At 39.4% G+C, this 24,256-nt stretch overlaps 1 protein-coding gene across 2 annotated transcripts; it reads right to left on the bottom strand.

Annotated features, from left to right (window-relative positions):
- Positions 1-5,496: 5,496 nt before the first annotated feature.
- Positions 5,497-21,624, bottom strand: PSAT1 (phosphoserine aminotransferase 1). Of its 2 annotated transcripts, none has more exons than XM_064641588.1 (9): positions 21,521-21,624; positions 19,762-19,822; positions 18,525-18,594; positions 17,200-17,405; positions 15,599-15,771; positions 14,059-14,228; positions 10,433-10,561; positions 7,784-7,921; positions 5,497-7,166 (listed from the first exon to the last, which is right to left on the bottom strand). In XM_064641588.1, the coding sequence occupies exons 1-9, from the start codon at positions 21,578-21,580 to the stop codon at positions 7,061-7,063; spliced, it is 1,113 nt and encodes a 370-aa protein (XP_064497658.1). In that variant the 5' UTR covers positions 21,581-21,624; the 3' UTR covers positions 5,497-7,060. The 2 variants fall into 2 exon arrangements, with proteins under 2 accessions (XP_064497658.1, XP_064497659.1); XM_064641589.1 differs by having other exon boundaries at positions 21,517-21,593.
- Positions 21,625-24,256: the final 2,632 nt, after the last annotated feature.

Here is a 24,256-nt window from a genome sequence, read left to right as displayed (position 1 = left end):
AGAATAGGCTTAAACTTTTTACATCCAAACATCCCTGGGTACATCTAAAAATATTAAGCCAGCTACAAGTTAAAAAGAAAAAAAACGGGATTAATTTAAACAGAAACAGGAAAATTCATGAAAATATAGAGCATCAGCTGACACCACAGGAGGACTGCCCACACTGCTGTCATATGAGTCATTCATCTCCACTAAAATTACTAGTTAAATAAGGATGTGGCAATCCAGACTTCTAACTCTCATGTAATTCTTGCCTGGCTAACAGATGGCAACTACCAAAGAAGTCCATATAGCAGACAACTGACAGGACTCTCCTGGGACACAGTACCTTCCTGATGGACACTTCTCACCTGGGCTAAAGCCTCACTGCACAGAGCAGAAACAGAGGCAGCCTGCAACTTTCTCAGCAGCTTTCTCTTTTTAGGCCAGGCCTGGGAAAGACACTGGTTAGGGACTTTTATACTACAAACAAAGGAGAATGCTAGCAACTGGTTTTGTGAAATCAAACACAAGAGCCAGGAGAGAGAGACAACTCACTAGAAGATGAACTGAAAGAACTGTTCATTGAAAAGAGTCCATCTTAAAATTCCCATTCTACATGGGCAAACTCAGATGAGACCAGTATTATACTTCTTTAATGCCTTTTAACGCCTCAGAATTCATATCACACCAAGAAAAGCTCTACCTCCAATTATTGACCCAACTGCAAGTGCTGACATAAAAGGAACAGACCAGGACTCTCAGCAACCTGTTGCTGAAGTTCCACCCATTAATCTGATGAGGGGAATCAAGGTCTCAAAACCCCAAATACACCACTCAGAAGAACAGCTTGGAAGGGCCTAGAACTGCTGCATGAAAAAGCCTGAAACAAACCTCAAGTAACTAACTCATTCAGCACATGCTCCAGTTCCCAGTATTCCTGTATTCTTCTCACAGTCAATCATTGTCTGCTTAATGTAGTCTTCACTTTATATTTTACTTCTACAAGATTTTTGCCTTACTGTGTTAAAAAAACTTGACAAGATGCTAGACACAATTCAGAAGCAGCAAGAGGTTCCCTGTTGGGTTGATTAATCAGCTGCATAAATCAGTGCAAGCTTTTTTGTAAACACACACAAAAGCATGCCTGCTAAGAGGAATGCAAGGCTATTATAAAATAGAAAGGTTGACTAGCTTTTGGAAAGAGGTAAGCCAGAGCTACTATTGAAAGCAAGTACACAAAGTTCAGAAGAATAATTTTATAAAGTTAAGAAGCTCAATATGGAACCCAAATTAAATATTAATTATTGGCAAAAAGGACTGACAAAATTATGGACAAAAAGGCTTCCTGAAGCCTTTTCATAATAACTTTCGTTTCCACACTCATTATAGGAAAGACTCTTCTTGGAAAGAAATAAAACATACATGAAGGAAGCTTGCTTTTTAGGGAAAAGGTGGATAACAAAATCCCCTATGTGGTTGCGAGCTATGCTGGTGATGGTACGTGCCGTCGGCAGGGTCTCCCATGCCAGACAGGTCAAAACCGAAGGGTCAGATATAATATGTCCATGGGAAGGATGGGCTCACTAGCCTTCTGGTAACCATCCTAGGAGAAGGACAACTCTAATTCCAAACCCGGGCAGATGGAGCTCCCTTAGCCCTGTAAGGCCATCCAAGAGAAGGTCACTCTAATTAAACCTACGTCCTGAGGACCTCGCTGCCACCGTCCAAGCTCGTTTGGCCCTGGCAGATGAACCTCAGGATTAAAGGGTGGGTTCAGTTCCACGCATACTGCATCTCAACTAAAAAATCCATTGCACAGGCTTGAAGGCTTTACCCACATGCAAAAAGTCCTGTAGCAACGGGCGAGGGTCGAAACGGCAGGTGAAAGGTGCACTGGGAGCTGCAGACCCAACCCTGCATGCAGGCGGTTCAGGATATTGGTCATTTGAGACTGACTGGAGATGACAGTCTCTTGGGGCAGCACCCTGAACGACCAAGCAGCCTTTTCAAGGACAGCACCGCTTGCTCCACTCAGAGATGGGCCTAGAAAAGGTGGCCTAAACAAAGCTCATCTCCACCTTCACCCGGTTGGTTAACTGCAGGCCAATGGGCATCTTCTTCCAATGCGGTCAAACAAAGATCAAAAAACAAAGGCTTACATCTGCCTCCAAAGGTGTACCTAAATTAACTCTAGCATGTTGGAACATCAGAACCATGCTTGATTCTGCAGATAGCGGACGTCCTGAGCGCCATTCTGCCCTAATTGCCCATGAACTGGCTCATCTTAACATCAACATTGCTGCTCTCAGTGAAGTCCATCTCCATGAGGAAGGCAGCCTCAGAGAACACAGTGCCAGTTACACACTCTTCTGGTCAGGTAAACCAAGAACCGAAAGGCATCTCTCAGGAGTCGGCTTCATGATCAAAAACTCTATTCTTCCTAAACTCGAAAATCTGCCGACAGGTCACTCTGACCACATTATCTCCCTACGCCTTCCACTACACAACAAGCAGCACGTTGTCCTCTTTAGTACATATGCCCCAACTCTCCAAGCTGACCCTGCTAAATAAGATAAATTCTACAGTGACCTGTGCCACCTTACCCAAAAAGTGCCTGCAGATAATAAGATCATTATCCTTGGTGATTTCAACACCAGAGTAGATAAGAATTTTGAAGCATGGAAAGGAGTATTAGGCAAGCATGGGTGTTGGAAGCTGCAATGATAATGGTTGACTTCTGCTAAAATTCTGGCGGAGCAACAGCTCACCATCACCAATACTACCTTTCAGCAGAAAAATAGTCTGAAGACAACCTGGATGCACCCCAGATCTAAGCATTGGCACCTCATCGATTATGTCCTGGTGCGACAGAGAGATGTCCGCAATGTCCACCGTAGCCGCGTGATGTCTAGTGCAGAATGCCAAACAGACCATCAGCTTGTGCGCTGTAAACTCAACTTTAATCTCAAATTCAAACCTAAAAGGGGCAGTATCCCAAGGAGGAGACTCCAAGTTAACAATCTCCAATCAGCCACAGTGAGAGACAGATTCCAGGCAAACGTTCAAACGAGGCTCCAAAACCATTCCATAGATTCTACAAATGCCTCTCCTGAAACAATTTGGCACCATATTAAAAACAGCATCCTGCAATCCTCTAAAGAAATCTTAGGGTTCTCCTTCAAGAAGAACAAGGACTGGTTTGATGAAAACAATCAAGAGATCCAGGAATTGTTGAGGAAGAAGAGAACCGCCCACCAAACACACCTTGCACTGCCATCCTGTCACACAAGAAAAGCTGCCTTTCGTCTTGCATGCAGCAAGATCCGACAGAAACTCTGTGACATCCAGAACAAGTGGTGGATCAACCTAGCTGAGAAAACTCAATTATGCGCAGACACGGGTGATCACAGAGGATTCTATAAGGCCCTGAAAACAGCATACGGGCCTACACACCAAGTCCAAAGCCCTCTACTCAGCACTGATGGGCAAACGCTTCTGACAGATAAAACCTCCATTCTGAATCGATGGTCTGAACACTTTCAGACTCTCTTCAGTACTAGCCGTGTAGTTCAAGACTCAGCAATTCAGTTCATCTCACAATAACCGGTGAAGAATGAATTGGATACTGCCCCCACTTTGGGAGAAACCCTCAAGGCCATACAGCAGGCGAAAACTGGCAAAGCAGCTGGGGTTGATGGAATTCCACCTGAAATCTGGAAACATGGGGGCCAAGCACTCCATGCTAAATTTCACGAGTTTGTGGTGAGCTGTTGGGAACTAGGCGAACTCCCATCAGACCTTCGAGATGCAGTCATCATCACTTTGTATAAGAAGAAAGGAATTAGACTGTTCAAATTACCGTGGTATTACTCTGCTCTCCATTGCTGGCAAAATCCTGGCAAGAATACTCTTGAACAGACTAATACCCGCTATAGCAGAAGGAATTCTACATGAAAGTCAGTGTGGTTTCAGAGCCAACAGGAGTACAATAGACATGGTATTTGTTCTCAAACAACTGCAAGAGAAGTGTAGGGAACAGAACAAAGGTCTCTATGTAACCTTTGTCGACCTCACCAAGGCTTTCGATACTATGAGCAGAAAAGGTCTATGGCAGATTTTGGAACGTTTAGGATGTCCCCCCAAGTTTCTTAAAACAATCATATCACTCCACAAGAATCAGCACGGTCAAGTCAGATATCGCAATGCACTTTCTGAACCCTTTCTAATAACTAATGGTGTGAAACAAGGCTGCGTTCTCACACCAACTCTATTCACAATCTTTTTCAGCATGATGCTCCAAAGGGCCACTGCAGACCTCGATGATCAGGACGGTATCTACATTCGATATCGTACTGATGGAAGCCTATTCAATCTAAGGCGACTGAAGGCCCACACTAAGACCTCAAACCATCTTGTCCAGGAGCTGCTCTATGCTGATGATGCCGCCCTTGTTGCCTACACAGAAGCAGCTCTGCAGCGTTTAACATCCTGCTTTGCAGATGCTACTGAGCTCCTTGGGCTGGAAGTCAGCTAAAAGAAGACTGAAGTTCTCTATCAACCAGCACCTCAGGCAGTCTTCCATCATCCCCATATCACCACTGGTGAATCAGAGCTCAAATCAGTCCAGCAGTTTAATTACCTCGGTAGCCTCATCTCCTCGGATGGTAAGATTGACGGAGAGATAGAAAACAGATTGGCAAAGGCATATAGTGCCTTCAGAGAGCTTCATAAAAGAGTTTGTCGAAATAAACACTTGAAGAAAAGTACAAAGATCAGCGTTTACAGAGCCATAGTGCTGTCTACTCTCCTATATGGATCTGAATCATGGGTCATCTACTGCCACCACCTACGACTCCTAGAACGCTTCCATCAATGCTGTCTCCGTACAATCCTAAACATCCACTGGTCAGATTATGTGACCAATACATCTGTTCTAGAACAAGCAGCAGTCACAAGTATAGAGGCCATGTTACTGAGAACACAGCTGCGTTGGGCAGGACACGTCTCAAGGATGAAGGACCACCGCCTCCCTAAGATCTTGCTTTATGGTGAACTTGCCACCAGCTGCCGCAAGAGAGGAGCCCCGAAGAGAAGATTCAAGGATTCCCTGAAACAACATCTCAGCCTTGGCCACATTGATCATCATAACTGGTCTACTCTGGCCTCCAATTGGGACGTCTGGAGACACACTATCTTTAACGCCGCTGATGCTTTTGAGAACGCACGCAGGATCACTCTTGAGGAGAAAAGACAACGCTGAAAGAATCATGCCTTCCAGAATACATCTCCTAAGGAGCCTTTCTGCTGTTGCTTTTGCAACCGGACGTGCCTATCTCATATTGGCCTTTTTAGTCACCAACACGCTTGTATCAAATGTGGGTAGAGCCCTTCCCAAATCTTTGTTCACAAAGCCTAGCCATGATGGATACCAGAATTTAAAATTCTAACACATGTTATTCATGACTTCTCATCCTTCTGAAAGTGACAAAAGCAAAAAGTTTCACACACTGGTACTTCATGTCATGACGTGATTAAGTTTTATTTTCTTCACATAATTTTTTTAATTACTTTGAGTTACACTAAGTTTACAAAAAACTCAAAACAGTAGTCTTAAAATGATGACTTATCAGATAGGAATGTAACTAAAACCCAGCACATTCCACTGATTTGCTGTGAAGTTCCATCAACAAAGGGACAATACATCATTATCATTATTGTTACTACTGTACTGACATTACATAAAAATCCAAAAAAAAAAAAAATCCCCATTCTGTACCAAAGAGTTTACAGTCCAAAACTAGCTGCAGTATTGATAAACACTGTGATAGGAGATAGTTATGCAAGTTAAAATAGGAGGTTAGTGTCAATATATGGTCATTGGCAGTAAAGTCACAAGTTGAGAAGGGAAAGTAACTCAAGGGTACTATATCAGAAGATCTTCTGAAGATCTTTGCATAACCATAGTTCCTTCTCTAGCCCAGAGTATCAAAGTCTGCAATAAGGCAGAAGGATCAAGTGAGACTGTAGGACCAAAAGTGTGACATAGTGTCTGGAAAAGGCAGAGAAGTCAAGACTTGCATTTACTACAGCTGGACAAAGGTCCACATACAAAAGCCTACAGAACTGAAACAACGAAAAGGCAGAAAAAGTACTGGAGCAATTGGAGAGTGAAGACATTTAAGAAGCACCAGACAAGAAGGTCTGCTGCATTTTGGGCTAGGAAGTCAGTGCAGAGAAAGTCACCAGTCCATTGAGTGGAATACAGCAATTCAGTTTGGCACAAAGTTAACAAATTAAGAACAAGTTTTTGGCAGCAGCAAACATGCAAACTACAAAATAAGAATATAAAATTAATAATCTAGAATTTTAATATACAAAATGCATTGAGAAGTAAAAAAATCTTATAAATTTATTTAATCAGACTCATGAATCTTAGCTTTAAACTAATAAATGATAATAGGAAAAGAGGCCCAGTCCTACAGATTTTAACCACAGTTAGCTATTTGCAATTGTTATGACAGTACTTCAAGCATGGGAGGAGTAGTCTGAAGGTAGGGTTTTCAAGGTAGGAACACCAATATTAACTCCTAAATACTGCTGGTGTTATACTGTTGGAATATATCCAATAAGGCAACTAGATGTCCTTAGGGACCACATTAGCTTCATTGAGCAGTCACAGAGTATTTGTAAAGCATTACAGAAAGTTTATGACAAATTTTGCTTTCTGAAGTTTACTGAAAACAAGACATTGCTGAAGTTATTTGTGACTAGAAGCAAGAAAAAGACTCAGATCCATAGCACCTTACAATGCTACTCATGTTTTAATTACACACTGAGAATACTGTTTTTCAAATTTTGGAACTAATCGTGATCAGTCTAGGGATCCTCACCTTCAGCAAAGACAAGATTGACAAGTCATTGCAAGACTGGGCCTCAATCCCACGCAGTTAACTGAAGTAGCTACAGGAACTAAAAGAAAATAAAACTTGTGTGCTATAGCTGTGCAGTACCACAGCAACTTTCAAACTCTTTAGCTTTTATTTCATAGATGTGCAGCATGGCTCTAACCCATGGGCATTTATGGCTGATGCATCTGCATGAAGCTTCTCATGAATGTTGCAAGCTTCTGAACATCTTCTACAGTCACCGCATTATATAAAGAGGCACGGATTCCTCCCACAGATCTGAATTGAAAAGAAGAGAAGAGGAAAAAACCCAAAAGTTTTGTATATTCTAAAAAAACCCCACATTAATAACATTCACAGACATTTAAACCCATTCCTACTCTAAAAGGATAAAACTCATATTTTATGTGACTCAGAAGCAATATTTAATTCTTCAAGGCAAGCTTGCAATCTAGAGAAGCTTAGTATTTATCAGTTATTTACAGCTCCAAAGCTGTAGCTCTATGACATCAAAGAGCTAATCCCACAAACACTACTGAACATGGGAAAGAACTCTTGCCACTAGCCAGACAAGCCACCTGAGAGGCTTCATACAATGACACCATCTAACATCGAGTGACACCTTCTTTGGCATTTGCACACAGACAGATTTGCCAAAGAAAGCAGAATTAAGCAGAAAGCTCTCTGAAGCCCACCACCACACCTAAGCAGTAGTTGAGCTACCAGTAGTCTCTGATTACAGTCTCTAGACTCCTCTCAAGTGATGCCAAACCAATATGAGAAAGAGCTTATGATGAGAAAGGCTGGTAAGTCAATGCACAATGCCTGCTGCTGTATCACTACCGTAGTAATAGTTTGTTCTGCATAGGAAAGAGATTCGTCTGACTAATACTTACCGATGTCCTTTCAGAGATATCATGTTAAGTTCCACAGCCTTCTCAAGAAATTCCTTTTCCAGGGCTTCATCACCCTTAACACTGCCAATACGGAAAGGAACATTCATTCTGCTTCGGTTCTTTCTCTCCACTGGGCATCTAGAAAGATTGCAGAATGTAATACTTAGCCCATTTTATGCTAAATTTATGTTTTCAGCTATATACAATTTCAGAATGTGAATAATCACATCCGTTTAGAACCAAAGTTGATCCTCTATAATCAAAAAGGTCATTACTTTCTGTGAAAGAAAGCAATCTTCCTTTTTTAACCAAGTATATTAATGGGAATGGTAAAGTGGAAGGCTTATTAACCCTTCCCAACATACTCAAAATTGCCCCAGAGAAATGTGTAAGAGGCTTGTATATAGATGAAATAAAAACCAAAACAAAACCAAAAAAAAAAAAAAAAAAAAAAAAACCACCAAAAAAACCCACCCTAAGAAAAACCAAAACAGAAAGAAAACAGTTACTTAGGATAAGTGAGTTTAGGTACAGTGAATTTCGAGTAAGTCTCACGGAGTTTCTTTTCTTTGTTTTCAAAGACTGACACACTTATTTTCACTCAGCTAGTCAAACATGATACCAGAATCAGACTCAGCTAAACAAAGGTAAAGGAAATATAAAAATACAGCATTACAAAATTTCCACAGACATCAGTGACTTGTTAGTGGTTTCAGTCCACTTTCTAAATCAGTATTACTCAGAATCATCTCTTCAAAGAGAGAAGAGGTATCTCTAGAACAAATGTGGCATTGTGTACATGGTCACAACATATACAAGATGCACCACAGCTCTTTAATACCTTAAAATTCCACCTAATTTAAAGTGGAAAATTCAAAATACATTTCTTTTCAATTATTTTGTGAAGGTAAGAAAGGATGGGGAAACGGGAGAAGATTTAAATATCTTTCTTCAGTGGTTGTAGTTACAAAGGAGATATGAAGCCTTCAGATTTATTCTTTCCTCAGGTTGTGATGTAAATTCTTGCAGGCATTCATTAGGAATAAGTTCTCATAAACTGCATGTATATTTCATACCTATTATTATTCTATTTGGCAAAGAAAGGGTATCATTCTTCTTAGTTTCTCCCTTGTTCCTTTGTCCATATGTCTCCAAAACGAAAAAAAAAAAATCCATCATAATACCTGCCTATTCAAATTTTCTGCTTCAGGCTCAACCACAAAAACACTCTTCGAAAAGGCCTATGCTTAAAAGCATTCCCATGCCTGAATTACTATAGCCATGCTATAGTTTTTAGAATATCCAGTTGCTATTAGACAATCTGATGTAACTCGGTGCACAGACTTTGGAAAGCAAACTGCTAATGGCACATAGCACTTTGTGGAAGAAAGGCTCCATTTGCTAAATGGCTTGCCACACTGCTTACCCAGGGAAGCATTCCACAGATTAGGTGGCACATTACAGCTGGGAAGGTATCTTCAGATTAAGTCTTCCTTTTAGACATAGATACAATAAAAAAATTCACAATCTTAACTGTATTGCTCCAGAAGATGCATTACAGCTCAGTCAGTGAAGCTTGTTCTGCTTTCCCAGCTGACTATTTACCATCCCATCTGCATTGCATTTCCCACTCATTGCCTTACAGACCAACTTGCCAGAAACAGATTTCTGTTTGCCACAAAATGTTTTTCTCAAGGCTTTATTTCCTTTCTGAGGTTTATGAAAAGCCCTCCAGATTTTGTTGGAGTAGGATCACAATCCCAATGTACTATATATTATGATGAAACCTTATCCCTGCCAATTAAGACTGCAACCAGCTTTAATCTAAAATCCAAATTTAATTTGCCCTATCCTAACTTGGACTTGAAAATTAGTTAGGTCCCCAAACTGTTGCTTTTATACTGAAAGTGAAGGAAAATATTTTGCATTTTCATACTCAATTACTAGGTTGCGCTTGGTGAATATTAAAATTATTACAACTTCAGCTTTTAACTATACATAGGTCCTGTGAGCTGAAAAATACCTTACAACAATATGTAAAAATCAGAAGGTTAAATCTGCTTTGGAAAGCCATCAAAATAACTGAAGAAAATAAACAGTACATAAAGCACATAAAGAAAATTTATTCCATTTTGAGGTCTGATCTTCTTTTATTTCAGAAAGCATTTCAGTACTTAGCATGATTAGCAAATAAAGATGCACTGCTTGACAGAGAAAAAGCAGATTTTTTGACTACTGAAAGAGGTGGTAGGGAGAATACAATACAAAAGTCGTCTCTACAATTTCTTTCTTACAGGCCACTTTCTCTGTTTTGTTCTGTATTTCCCCAAGAAATTCAGTAAGCATACAAACCAGAATCTGCCTATCTGTGTTTAGTATACTCTTCTCCTAGGCTCCTGCATTTTATTAAATTTAGAATATGTTTTCAGTATGCTTCAATATTGACCTGTACAGGATAATTTGGAGTAAATTCCTACCGGAATGAAAGTCAGCCTTGGACAGCTACCAAGTAAATGGTTTGCACAAATAATTTCTGTGGGAGTCCTGAAAAATGGTGACTTGAAAAATACACTGCAATCAAACTCTTGAAAGTTATGAATATGTTTGACTCTGTAACAAATATCAAAACCAAAACCAAAAGCAACTTACGCATAAAATCCATTAGATTTGTCTATAATATCATAAATCATTCGTGATTTGATTAAACTAAGTTTATCCATAGCTGCAGCTCCACCATTATTCTTTATCCATTCCAGTACCAATCCCATGATATAAATACTGCAAAAGGAAAAGAAAATTCTTCAGTGAGATATTTAAACAGAAAAGAAAAAAGTCTTGTCTAATAGTTTGCAAAATGTTTCAGCAACAAATCTGCTGGATCAAAGTTAATCTTTTGTAGCACAGAAGGACATGTCCTACAGGTTTCCTGCAGCCATGCAGCACTCCCAAGGACATCCCTAAACATGCTGCAAGGACTGCCAATTCATTGACTACACAACTGCCTGTCAGGTCCTAGAAGGAGCCAGATTTAGCATAGAAGTTAATAGCATTCACGCTGTGCAGCTCCTCTAGCAAAAATACAATGGTGAATCTCAAATGCATGTGCATTAATAATGCCAGAAATTTAACCACATTTTCACAAATGTTAAAAATAAAAACTTTAATCCCATTTTTGTCTAAAAAGACCTTTTGCCGACATGAACTGTGAAGTTTGGCAAAACAAATAAAGGTGTAATACACTTAATTATTCATTATCATTCAAGTTCTAAGTAGAGATCTGGAAGCCTACTGGCAAGACATGGCTTGGGACCAAGTATTTCAAAGCTAGTTACTAAGTGCAACATAAAAAATCCTTGAGGCCTTTTGCCTTTGTGCTTTTCCTACAAAACTCAGCTTGTTCAAGTTCAGGCATTTCCCACGACTACATCATCATCATGGCTGGGCTTTGCAAATGAAGACTACAACAATTTACATAAAAACGTGCTCACAAGTTTTTATGGCCTATTTCCAACCAGTCTGTTCTTATTAATTCCTTCATTATAGATTCCAAGGGAGTCCTCAGAGAACATTACCCTACAAGTTTCCCTAACACCTACCTAGCAGAAGGCTGTTTTAATTTTGCTGCTTTTAATTTCTAAGAGGATGACAGTACCAAATCTTTGAACACTGTAGAAAAGCTGCAGACTAATCAAGGTTACAGATTGCCTTTTATAAGCACCTTAGAGCTCTGAGAGCACAATCCTGCCACATTTATAACAGCATGCTGTCAAGTACCCCAGTATAAAGGATTTAAGTGAAGTATAGCCTACACCCCTGCCAAATATACAGGGCCACAATCACCTCTTGTCCTCACTTCCTTGAGCAAAACTTCTTGGATAAGTTAACTCCAAAAAGTCAGTCCTACAGTCATTCACAAAGCCGGGCCAGATGAAATCTTTTATCCTTCTTTTATGTCAGTAAAAATAATGTTTCTGGAACAATTTTAAATGCAAAATGCATTCCAGAGCTTGGAAATGAGATTTTTATAGCAAATTCATTGCCAATTTTAGCTAAACAGATCAGGGTCATAGAGTCAACTCTGTAGCACCACGAGTTTAAAGCCATCAGCATCACCTTAATTTATAACATCCTGCTGAAGCAGCTTTTGCAAATTCATTTAATATTTCATGCCTGTTTGCCAGCAAATCATTAGCAAGTGAAAGGAAAAGAGTAGAGAAAAAGAGAACTAAGAAGCTTTGCCAGTTCCTTAAACTGGAACAGACAGCTAGAGCCAAGCCAAACAGATGTGCATCCTGCCAACATTTCAGTCCATTACATTCTGGATTCTGGAGTGTACTCCAGTGTGGGTCTGTAGCATGAAGTGAAATCTGGCAAGACAGTGATCAGAAATGAGAAAGACTGTTGGTTTAACTTTATTTTCTGCTCCCTTAACCTCTCACTACCCTGTTAAGGTTACTGACAGATACCGAGTTATACCTAAAGCAGCACTTTCTTCTCATAAGTTCTTTGCAGTGGCTAAAATAAAGCTGCAGAATTTTATTTGTTTTGCTATTCAAACAGAGGAACAACACTGCGTTCAAGTGCTGCAACTAAGCAGAACTTCAGTTTTTCAAATGGAAATAGCTTCGTACTTGGAAAACATGAATGGCCGGATTTAAAAGCTGGCATTTTCAAGTATACAGTGTCCAAAAACAGTATGTGTGACTTGGCAAATAATCGATCATGAAATAGTGGCTTCATTGGTCACTGGGGAAAAAAAAAAAGACATACATACTGCCTATGTTACAAAGCTACATTTAGAAAATCTGGAAACATTGTATAGTTAATTCTTAACAGCAGCCCTAAGAATGCTGGGTGTACCCAGCCAGTAGGGGAGACAGGCTGCCAGTAAGAATACATCATTACAGTACTACACATTCTACAGTACACATATGACTGGGGAAAACAAATTCTGCACTGTAAAATCTGCAATAAACAAATGCTCACAAGACATACTGTTCTTCTGATAAGGACAACTGCCCCTATGTCATTGCAATAATACACTCTGCAGTGACAATCAGCAGATGCAGAGATAAAATCAGTATCACCTCAAATTTTACTGAATTCAAGTAAGCAATGGCATTAAGTTATAAGGCCTTACACACAAGAATCACTGAGCTTTAGGCCTACACAGTTCGTTTGATATCTGCTGGAAATCATTAGGCAGCCTAACTTTGCAAATTCTGGCATGCATAAACAAGATGTTAAAGCTGAGACTAAACACTGCCTTATCAGATTACATGAATGAAAAGGAAATCTTACCTTGAAAAGTAGAAATTGTTATTTTCGAAGTTATTTTTAAAAAGCAAGGCGAAAAAAGGATACCTGGATTGAATTTTTTTTTCTTTTAATCATTTCAGTGGACTCTGGTATAAAAATTCTTCCGATTAAGAATGGGAAGGTATACTGGCTCAAAATCTAAATATTCCAGTAGCAAAGCATCTTTTCACTAGCTATCAATCAGAAGCCGGGAGATAGCAATTTTAAAAAAGCAAGGTGTAGTCTGTTCTGCTTCTTGTATACATGAAATCATTAGGTACATGAAAATTTCATGATCTTGATTGTTAGCAATGATTAGGAAGCTAGATCAATTTTATTTTTGTATACCAAGTCAAACACTGAGACAGTAGTCAAAGAAATACAGAAAATTGTACTAGAGAATAAAGCAAAGCAACAACTAAACTGCCTTCTAAAAAAATTCTTCTACAGTTTCATTTCAAAACCAACACTTGTGAATATGTAGTTTTGTGATACTTTATATTATTTAAAACTTTACTGGAAAATAGTAAATATTGTTATTAAAGAAAATCAATAGGTATCTGGAGTTTCAAACGCTGAGAATAACCTGAGGAGGAAACTGTACTTAGTGTCCAAGAAGAAAGTCTAAGTGCCAAATTACCTATTTGCAATGATCAAAGTATCACCACTGAACTGACTAGAGCTGTGTTCCTGTAAATCAGAACTGCATCCTTAAACTTATACAGTGGAGTTACGATATATAATATTTAGTTTGAAAAAGACCACGCCCTTTGTGGCTGAGTTGCACTATGCAACCCAAACGCTACTACAGTCACATGGCTGGACACCCACGTTTTCACAGGAGTCAAGTGAAAGACTCCAACATATCAGTGACTTGAGAGCAAATACTCAACTTTGGAAGCTTTTCTAGGTAAGAGCAGCAGATGGCAGCGCAGCAGTTTTCTGAATAAGGGAATGCACATAGCACGGTGACTTACCTGTAGCATGGTGGAGTGTTATACAAAGAGCTATTTGCTGCCTGTGTTTTGTAATCCAGTACAATAGGGCATTCCTTCAGTGCAAATCCCAGCAAGTCCTCACGTACTATTACAACAGTAACTCCAGCACAGCCAACATTTTTCTGAGCACCAGCAAAAATCACACCAAACTTTAAAAGGAAGAAGAAAAGAAAGACTTGCTGCATGCATTCACTTACAACTGAGTAAAACACCAGTATCGTTATACAACAGGCATACTACTCAGCTGAACATACAAGAGAATGTGTTGAAAATGAGCAAGTTGTAGGTCAAAAGAAGAGTTAGGAGAAGTTCTGATTTCAAAGTGCACTTAACAGCTATTCAACTGAGGAAGATAATCACAAGTTTCACAACAATTTGCTAAATGTTTATTTAATAACCACAAATAATTCTCAAGGAAGCCTGCCCAAATTTCACACTACTCTGAGCAAATTTACTAAAAATAAATTCAGACACGGTTCACAGTATTTTCAACCCATCTGGTATTTCAGAGCAGGCATCATAAAATCCACCTGCTCAAAGAGAAAGATCAGGAGAGGCCATGATAAATGCACTAAAAATTACTCCTTTTTGCTACACACAGGTAAGAAATGTCAAACATGCTACTTCACTAGTCAGTAACACTTCTACTCATAACACATTTTACAAACACAGGCAAGTACTATGTTCTGCCTCTGTATTATCTGTGAAGCAGACACCATAATTATGCAGCACAGGAAGCTTTGGGAACTTAAAAGGGGTTACAGATTTCTCATATAAGAGGCAAGATTAAGAAATCTGATTCACAGTACCCTGTATAGCCTATATATATACTATCTACAGACTAAATATGATTCCGATGATATTTTTTACAGTTTGAATTATATTATATATTATAAATATATAATGGATTAGAATTACTATTCTCATATGTCGGTTATTTACATCAGTACTTGACCCTCAGTCACAGCCAGAACTGTCAACAGAGGGATTTTAATGAATAATTTGAGCAAGTAATTTTGTGACTGTATGAGCAACACTTGCTCTGCAGGTGTAATTTACTATACCGTTGCACTTTCAAACTGAAGAGTCTCAAAGTGGAATTCTACTGTGAGCACTTCGGTGTGAAGTCCTTAGCCTGACAGAAAAGCCATGAAGATAGCAATAGACAAAATTAAAAGTCAGCTTTAATTCTGACAATGACAATGTCAGAATGTCATTCAAGTTTCTGTGTACTATGATAGTACACAGTGAAGACCTCCAAGTAGACAAATAATCTTGGGCAGCTATTAACATGAAAAATTTTAACATAGTTTAGTAAGTTTTCATGAAAAAATAAGGAAAACAGATAGACATGGAAATCTCAAATTCAACACTTCTATCCGTAATCAGATATTCAATTAATGAAACATCCTTAATTTCACCACTCAGCATCTCTGGCCATCCAGACATTTCTAAGTGCTTAATTATATGCATTCAAGTTTGAAAATGCTTTTTGTGGCCACTGTGTCCAATACTTTACCTTGGAAACATCCACGGGTCTGGACAGGAAGTTTGATGACATATCACAAACCAAGACTGCTCCTTTGACATCAGGTACAAAGTCAAACTCCACACCATGGACAGTTTCATTAGCACAATAATAGATGTAAGATGCATCTGGATTAAGATTCCAAGTGCTTGGGTCAGGAATGTCTGAGACAGACAAAAAAGAAACCCAGAGATCAGTTGGAGACAAGTAATTTTCTTGGCATGCAATTTTACCTGAACATGGAACCTAAGTGCAAATGCAGAGCAGTTTTGCAGTATAAAGCATTAGTTATGTTGTTATCAGGAAGACAGTGTACCTGGTGAGCCATCATTAATCTTGCAAAACCTTTTTATTTTCACCCCTTATTTCTCAGACTGTTTTCATCAAGTTTACAATTCCAGACTATAAACTACTGTCCTAGGGGGCCAAAACAGCATTTCAGAGGAATTCAGGCAGTGGGTTCAAGAATCCTCTTGCTGCCTTTGGAACCACTGAAGCATCCAAATTCTCACTGTCAAAGTTCTCTAAAGCCGTGTTTCTGTGCAAACCCAGAAGCATTTCAGTCTCACCCAAGCTGAACAAACACAAAGTTATCTACCTTCCTCCCATTTTAAGCTTTGCAACTGATTTACAAAACGGTAAAGATTTCCTATGTCAACAGGCAATATACAGGCATGTCCTGACAGCACAGAACAGGTTTTGCATAAAACAAATAATTGCTCTTCCTCTCTTTTCTCCAATTGCTCTTCCTTTCTTTTCTCCTCCTCCTGAGGGGAGCAGAGCTGGGGGAGGGGAAGATTATTTACTGCCTCTCCCCTTATCTACAGCTACCAAATAGTGAATATGCTCCCCCAGACTGGAAAGTTGTAGGTTCCATTCCTTCCTGTGCCTCAGAGAATATAAACTTATTTTCCAAGTTAGTGCCCTAATCACCAGTTAATATACTAACTCACATGGGGATATTCTTGGTCTTTCTTTTTGCCAATCTTCCCCATTCAAATGCTATAATTTGGACCAGAGGGAAGAAAGTGAGCAAAACTAGCAGTAATAGAAACTAGAATTCATGTGTTCCTGCTCCAAGAATTATTTATGTATATTCAGTGATACAGGGCCGGGAAAGAGAAGTATTGAGGAATCCTTACAAGTAGGCAATAGAATTCAGGTCTCCCATATATTGGCTCAAGAGGGTTAAAATCCCAGACAAGGTTCTAAATTTTAGAGCAATCTCATTACCGATCGCATATGAAACTGAAATACCTCACAATATCCCTGTGAATAGCTTAAGAACTCAGTTAAATGTTAAAAGAAACTGAGACAACCCAGACCACTTCTCTATTTAGACACTTGCTTCTTGGCACTTATTTTCTGGAATCTGCTCAGCCTCATTTCGCAATCTTTTTTCTGGTGGAGACTGTTAAGTCATTTAACAGATCTCCCTGTGATGAATGCTGAGAGATGTGGTAGACAATCTTTTGAGTGCTGGGCAGTCAACTCTAGTTAACATTTAACAGCCCAATAGCTAAGATAGATCCATTTTTAGAGCAAGACTAAAGGCTAAGCATTCACATAGATGGATGCAATCATCAACTTACTTGTATAGGCTCCCAGTTTCGGATGAATGATATTCACTTGAGCATATTTCTCCGCTTCTTTAGCAGCTTTTGCTGACCAACCTCCAGTAACCACATAATCTGCCTGTCTTCCCTCCTTTAAACCGATAAGGTTAAGTGGGACTGCACTGAACTGAGCAGATCCACCTCCTTGAAGGAAAAGAACTTTGTAGTTGTCTGGTATATTTCTGCATAAAAGAAATAACCATTTCTATTATTCCCAGAAGACACAGGATGCATATTACTCAATACTATGCATTTAACAGCAACTGAGGAAGAACGCTGTAATTTTTGAAGACTCTTTGCCAAGATGTTAGACGCAATCCCATTAACTTACCTCAACACTGGTCTTGAGTAACAAATATTTAAGAATAATGCTATACATTTCAGTGATATAAATTTTCTGAATAGCTTTCCTTCCCCACCTCTGGGGACTGCATTAAACGAATTCATTCCCAAGTAGCTGTACTATCATAGTACATAGAAACTCAAATGACATTCCATCAGAATTAAACCTGACTTTTAATTTTGTCTATTGCTATCTTCATGGCTTTTCTGTCAGGCTAAGGACTTCACACCGAAGTGCTCACAGTAGAATTCCACTTTGAGACCCTTCAGTTTGAAAGTGCAACAGTATAGTAAATTACACGTGCAGAGCAAGTGTTGCTCATACAGTCACAAAATTACTTGCTCAAATTATTCATTAAAATCCCTCTGTTGACAGTTCTGGCTGTGACTGAGGGTCAAGCACTGATGTAAATCACCAACATTATTAACTACTATGAGAATAGTAATTCTAATCCATTATATATTTATAATATATAATATAACTCAAACTGTAAAAAAATGTGTCATACTACACATAGGAAAAGAGCTCTTGATCAGCGATTCTAACACACATCCATAGAGCTTATGTTAATAAAACTGGACTTACAAGCAATGCAGACATCACCCCTATACCACTAGAGAACTGATTTCTATTGTTTGCATTTATTCCTTTAAGGTCATGTCCGTCATGAGTTCTATAGAGGTGACAAAAATCCACATTTCAAAATGTAGTCAACTTGTCAGTGTGCAGTAGTCATATAAAAAACATCTTAACTTAATAGGAGCTCTTTGTCAAATTCAAAAATATAAGTATCAGACAAACAGAAGATCAGTGTCCTCCCCGAGATTATGACTCTATCATACACAGTACCTATGCATGGAAAAACAACCAAACAGGTGCTTTCATGGAAAGGTCTCCACATTATTGATGTAACTAGAACAACCATAAAATAAAAATAAGCAGAAAGTAATTCACTTACAGCAATTCACGCATGAGATTTTCAGTTGTATTTAAAATTTTTGTGAAATCTGAGGAACGATGGCTCATTTCTTTGATGGAACAGAAAATAAAAACAGCATGAAACAGGATGGTAATACATGAATTTTATTTAAAAATTCTGTTAAGCTTTAAACCTTTTACACTATTGACCCAAAATGCCTGAAGGTTGTCATTCCCAGTTCCCACTTCTACTTCTTTTTTTTTTTCTGACCCTTTCTCAATACCCAGAGAAGACTTATATCTGCAGTCTTGTCCAGATACAGGCAAATCCTGTCCATTTGGACACACATGACCCTACTACTCCCAAGAGCAACTACGTTTGCAGGGAAAAAAAAATTACTCCTAGAAAGGTTTAATTTTTCCTCACTCTAAGAATCTTCTCTGCTAATAATGTTGTAGCAAGTATATAATAAGGTACAGGAGTTTGTTTTGTTCTATTATTTTTAGCAAGGCTTCTTCATACAGTAATGGTAATTAAACATTAAGGACACTTAATATTAATCCCTCTTATTAAATCCATAGGCTGCCTTCCATGTGTAGGCATACAATTTAAACATTAATCCAAACTGTGCAGCTGCACATTTTACTTTTAGCAACTAAACAGTTTGATAGGACTAGTAAAGTGCTGATTATCTTGTTGCATAAATCTCTTGTGCAGCTGGGGCTGAAAAGCCAGTCAGCTACCTATATGGCACAGCAGACATCTCCTCCTCATGGCAAGACAATACTACCTTCTTAATGGGAAGGATGCTATACATCAAATGTATGTAAAGCATTTTGCCATCCAGTATGTAAGATACTATATATGGTATCTATACACGTATATACAGACACACGTATACAGTACATCTGTATACAGTATGTGTGTATATGTACATAGTCTTTCATAGATATGCAAAATCATTTTTTTATAAACTGCATATATATATATATATACACATCTATTCCAAAGACCCAAATGTACTAATGTTTGACATATGATTTGTTTTCTTTTGTTTCTAGTCCTTTGTTTTGAATCACTAAACATCAGGCTATGTATCATTTTAGTATCCTCTAATGAATGGTGGAAATAGACCATGAAACAGTGATCTCTGGACATACATGCTACCAGAATAAGGTATTAGAAAAGGAGCTGAAATACTAAGATCAAGAAGTCTTATTAAACAATTCTGATAAACACCGAAATTCTGAAAAATGTAGAATTTTTTAAGTCTTACCAAGAACACTTATACCAAGCCCTTTGTAGTCCACCAAATCTTTCTGTGCTTCTAATAATACCTAACGAAAGAAAAAAAAATCCAGAAATAAATTAAAGGGATTTTTCAACTATCTGGAGTTGCTGATGCATCATGCCTATGCCAGCTACTCTACACTGCAATAACCTGACACTTGTCAAGCGAGACTAATAGAAGTATAGTCACCATAATTTCATTCTATCTAGCAGCTGAAAGGTTTTCATAAGATAGCCAACTTAAATCATATGCTTGTTGTGGAGACCATGTTTTAAGTTATTACATTTCCAGATTTCAGAATGATTTCTAGAAGTCAAATGGAACTCTTAAACTCTTAAGCTTTACAAAACACCTAATGTTTTCATACAAACTCTTTCTAAGCAAGCCTCCTAAATACCCATACCCACCTCTGCATCTGTGATCTTTCACTTGACTTGTGTAAATAGAACAAACAAGGTATTGAAGAAAACATAAAGAAAAAGGTCAGCTTGGGGAATTGAATATCTTAAACCAAGCCAACAGGACAACGACTGGTTTTACAGAATGAAGCTCCACACTTTTTGAGGATGAGCCTTTTCTATGTTATTGAAAGTTAAGAAAGAAATGAAGCAAAATTTTGACACAACCAAAGAAAACAGGTCACTCCTATGAGTCCTAGCCAAGTAATCTTCTGCTTCAACCTTACATTTTTTTCTGTCTTCTCCAATAGCTCTTGAATATTAACAAAGCAGAATGAGATTCTGGCCACTGGATCTGCAGCTTCTGATTTCAGTAAATTCTCGTATGAGAGCCAGAACACTCTTGGCTTTCCTAAAGGAAGTGGGAGAAGAGGGACCCCCAGCAGAACAGTCAGCAAAACAAATGCTACATGAACGCACCCCAGAAGAAAACAGATTAATAATACAGAGTTCAGCAATGACCTACTCAAACCCTAAATCCAGTTTTCAATAGTCTGTCAGAGACCTGGGTACAGTCACATTGAGAGCCCTTTTTGGAAACTAAGGATTCAAGACAGAACAACAAATTTCTTGGCAACCTCACCTACAAAGGACATTTCCGAGAGAAAAAAAGAAGGAGGGAAAAGGAGAGTGGAGGGAGAGAGAACAAACAAACAAAAAAAAAATCAAGAAAGCTGCTCTGCAGCAAATTCATTTGCCTAAAGAAAATTTTTAAAGAAATAACACATATATTCCCTTCCCCTACGAAGGGAACTAAGAAAAGAACCAAGAAAAAAAAACAATTCCACAGTACATAACCCTTAGTTGAAAGTCAGATGCGTGCAATTTGGAAAAAACCACCCTCTCTCCATATCCCACTGGATACTCCACGGCTGCTGATGCAACTTTCCAGAAGGTTGAGTCTACGCTACACTCACTATAATTTCTTAAGTAAAGACGATTCATGGAATACTCTACACAGCTGCCCTTCTGCACTGAGTACCTACTTCCCATCCCAAAACTAACGAAATGCCCTTGATGCCATATGATCTGGTTTGGAAAAAAAACAACTCAGAGAGCAATCCAAAAACCACACTAGGGCTCCCTTCCAAAACTGCGAGCTTACCATGGCAGTTCGTTGGGTGGGGAAGGGAGAAGAAAGGAGGTTTCGGCGCTGTGCAGCTTAACTCTTTTAATGACTATTTACTCGAGCTTCCCCAGCCCTTGCTTTGCAGGCGGCGCCCGCGGGGAAGCCGTGAGGACGAGGACACCCACCCGCGCCGTGCCCCAGCCCGGCCCTTACTCACGGAGCGCGGCAGCTTCGCCGGCCCGGCCCCGAAGTTCGCCACCTGCCTCCCGCCGTCCATCGTCCTGGGGATGGTGTCGGGCCGGCGGTCCCGGGGGCAGGCCGATATAAACCCCCCGCCGCCGGGAGCCCGGCGGGGCCCGCCCCTGTCCCGGCCGCCCATTGGCAGCGCGGCCGCGGCGAGGCGGTGGGACCGGGCGGGACCGGGCGGGGCCGAGCGCAGCCCACGGGCGGGGAGCGGGCAGCCCGTGCTGCGATCGCCGTGACGGGGGTTGATCTGCCTTTACCTACCTGCCTGGCATTTGGGAAAGCTTAGTGAACCTTGGTGAGGTGCCAGTGCACACGCAGCCGTCAGTGGGTAGACATGCAGGCAGGCGCACGCCCACACACACACAATTAACTACTGTAACAGCATGTCCTACTGTAACTTTACTTGTGCTTTTCCCCACGCGGTTGCTGCTGCAGGGTTGGGACACTTCTTCCAAAAGCAATCTGCATGAAGATGTGAGAAATTACAAACAGCGATCCACAGTGATGCCCAAAGAGGCTGTGGAATCTCTCACTGGAGACATTCAGAACTGTCTGAATGCAATCCTGTGCCAGGTGCTCTAGGATGATTCTGCTCAAGCAGGGAGGTTGGACCAGATGACCCACTGTGGTTCCTTCCATACTGACCAATTCTGTGATTCATCTTTAAAGAGGTAGTTTTACAGTATCCAAATGTTCTCATATTTTGGGTGAAATTCTTTCCTCACAGAGGAGGAGGATCCCTGCCTTCTCCAAGCCAAAAAGTACCTGCACCTTGCGCACTGTTTTCTTGAAAAGTTTGTTGCAGGCAAATTGCCACTTGAATTCATAGGAAGAGAATAAAATCAAGAGAGCTCTGAAACTTAATTCATTTCACAGATAGCAGAGCATGGACTTGCCTTGAGGTCTGCCAAAGCCTAGGCTAATATTCCTGAATACTAAACCATTCTTTCCACACATGCCTTGGTTCATTGAAAACATAGAGGTTGTACAGTTAAACTGTTGTAACTGAAGGAAAGATTTTAGCTCACCCAATTTCTTCTGATTGTTTTAGGGAGAGACATGGCGCCTAACAGTTTTCAGAAGTTACAGGCAGTAGCAGTAAATCAATTTTGACAAAACAAGCCATGAAGTATTACTGAAAACAGATGGGCATCATGAAGTCCCATAGTCTTCAAGTATCTTGGACAAGATTCACGATTCTCGTATGTACAAAGCACAGCTCCTGAACACCTTAGACTACCAAGTGTTACCTATAACACTGGCCCTTCTTTAGTCCCTTGCACGTTCACCAAGCTAATCAACATTAATCGTCTGTATACTAAATCTGCATTTTTTTCAGAACTGAAAGTGTCAATGCCTGTTACTTTGCAAATACTGAGATTTATATAAAATATCATTTTTCATTCCTTTTGCTGTCAAGTCAGGTGATACCTAGAACAGTAAAAAGAATTTACAGATCACAGCCTGATCTGGTATTTAGTTAACACGTTACATAAGTTATTTTGTTTAAAAGACTGAAAACAGAGACATTGGTTTGAGAGCAAAGATAACCTTCATTTCAGTAATGGCTATAGCTTAAGAAAAATCTACCAAACTTGCTTTCAGACACCAGAAACCTCCTCAGTTCTGAAAAGATAATTGCAAACTTCACAGACGTTATTATAGGCTGAATACATTATCTTCAAAACAGCAAGGTATTTTTAAAGTATGTCTCAGGCCACAACCTCCAAAACAACTACGCTACTTCTAATTATTAAAATCAGTTCTAATTAAATGGAAGCCTCTACTGAAATGCTAAGTAGCAACATAGATGTGACTACAATTTAATTATTTTTTTAGTGTCTGAAATAAAATCGGCTCCAGAGATACAGGCTCCTCATATGGGCTTTTCCCAGTATTAAATCCAAACTACTTATGTCTGCCCAGAGAGGCAGCTTCAAAGTCCAATCTGCTAGGGCAATGGCATCCTAGGTAGGAAGGGGTAATGGAAGCAGTCAGAAGTAGTGTAGGTTAATGATTCAAGTCAGAAAGTGTTTTGACATCTGAGTAGGATCAGTCTTCAATCCTGTGTGGCACAAACCACAACGTAAATTAAAACTTTGGAGTTAAAAATGTAATTCAATCCTTTGGCAGAGAGCTAGAACACAAAAACAGAACCTAGGCAAGCTGGTGCTGGTATCAGCTCAGAGCACTGGGAGTAAATACCAGGTATTGTAGTTTTCACCTCACCAAAGTCCCATCCTGACCAGAAGGGTCAAAAATAGCAGCTCCTATAAGATCAGAGGACAACAGTGCTGGAAGCTTTGCCATGCAGAGCTTTAGAAAAGTTCACATAATGCATTGATGGGAAGTATAGAAAATTGATAAGAATGTATAAACCAGAAATTTTGCTTTGGGGAAGGGATTATTATGCTTTTGCAGTTGGAAAGAATGAAGAGAAACGCTACAGGTCACATAAGAGTTTTGTTTCTATTGAATTGAGATTTCTCCTATTTTAATATTTTGCTATCAGCAATTATGATTTAATGTTTTTATTACATCAAAACCCGTGAATTCATCATCTCAATATTCATAGTCACCTATTATGAAATAGAGGCTTTCAAACCCATGACTTCCAGGAATGCGTCTGGCTTCTACAAGTTGACAGAGAATTTGACCCTTCCATTGCCACAAATCCCTGGGGATAAACGTGAATTTGCATAATTAA

This window comes from Pseudopipra pipra, chromosome Z (assembly GCF_036250125.1).
Source record: "Pseudopipra pipra isolate bDixPip1 chromosome Z, bDixPip1.hap1, whole genome shotgun sequence".
In the NCBI taxonomy this organism is placed as follows: Eukaryota; Metazoa; Chordata; class Aves; order Passeriformes; family Pipridae; genus Pseudopipra; species Pseudopipra pipra.
This window is presented reverse-complemented; position numbering and strand designations above follow the sequence as displayed.

Coding starts and splice junctions, on each gene's coding strand:
- PSAT1 (XM_064641588.1), bottom strand. CDS start 21,580: ATGGACGGCGGGAGGCAGGTGGCGAACTTCGGGGCCGGGCCGGCGAAG. Junction 18,595..19,761: donor GCTTGGTATAAGTGTTCTTG/GTAAGACTTAAA, acceptor GTTCCATCAAAG/AAATGAGCCATCGTTCCTCA. Junction 7,922..10,432: donor AAATCTAATGGATTTTATGC/GTAAGTTGCTTT, acceptor CAATCTTTCTAG/ATGCCCAGTGGAGAGAAAGA.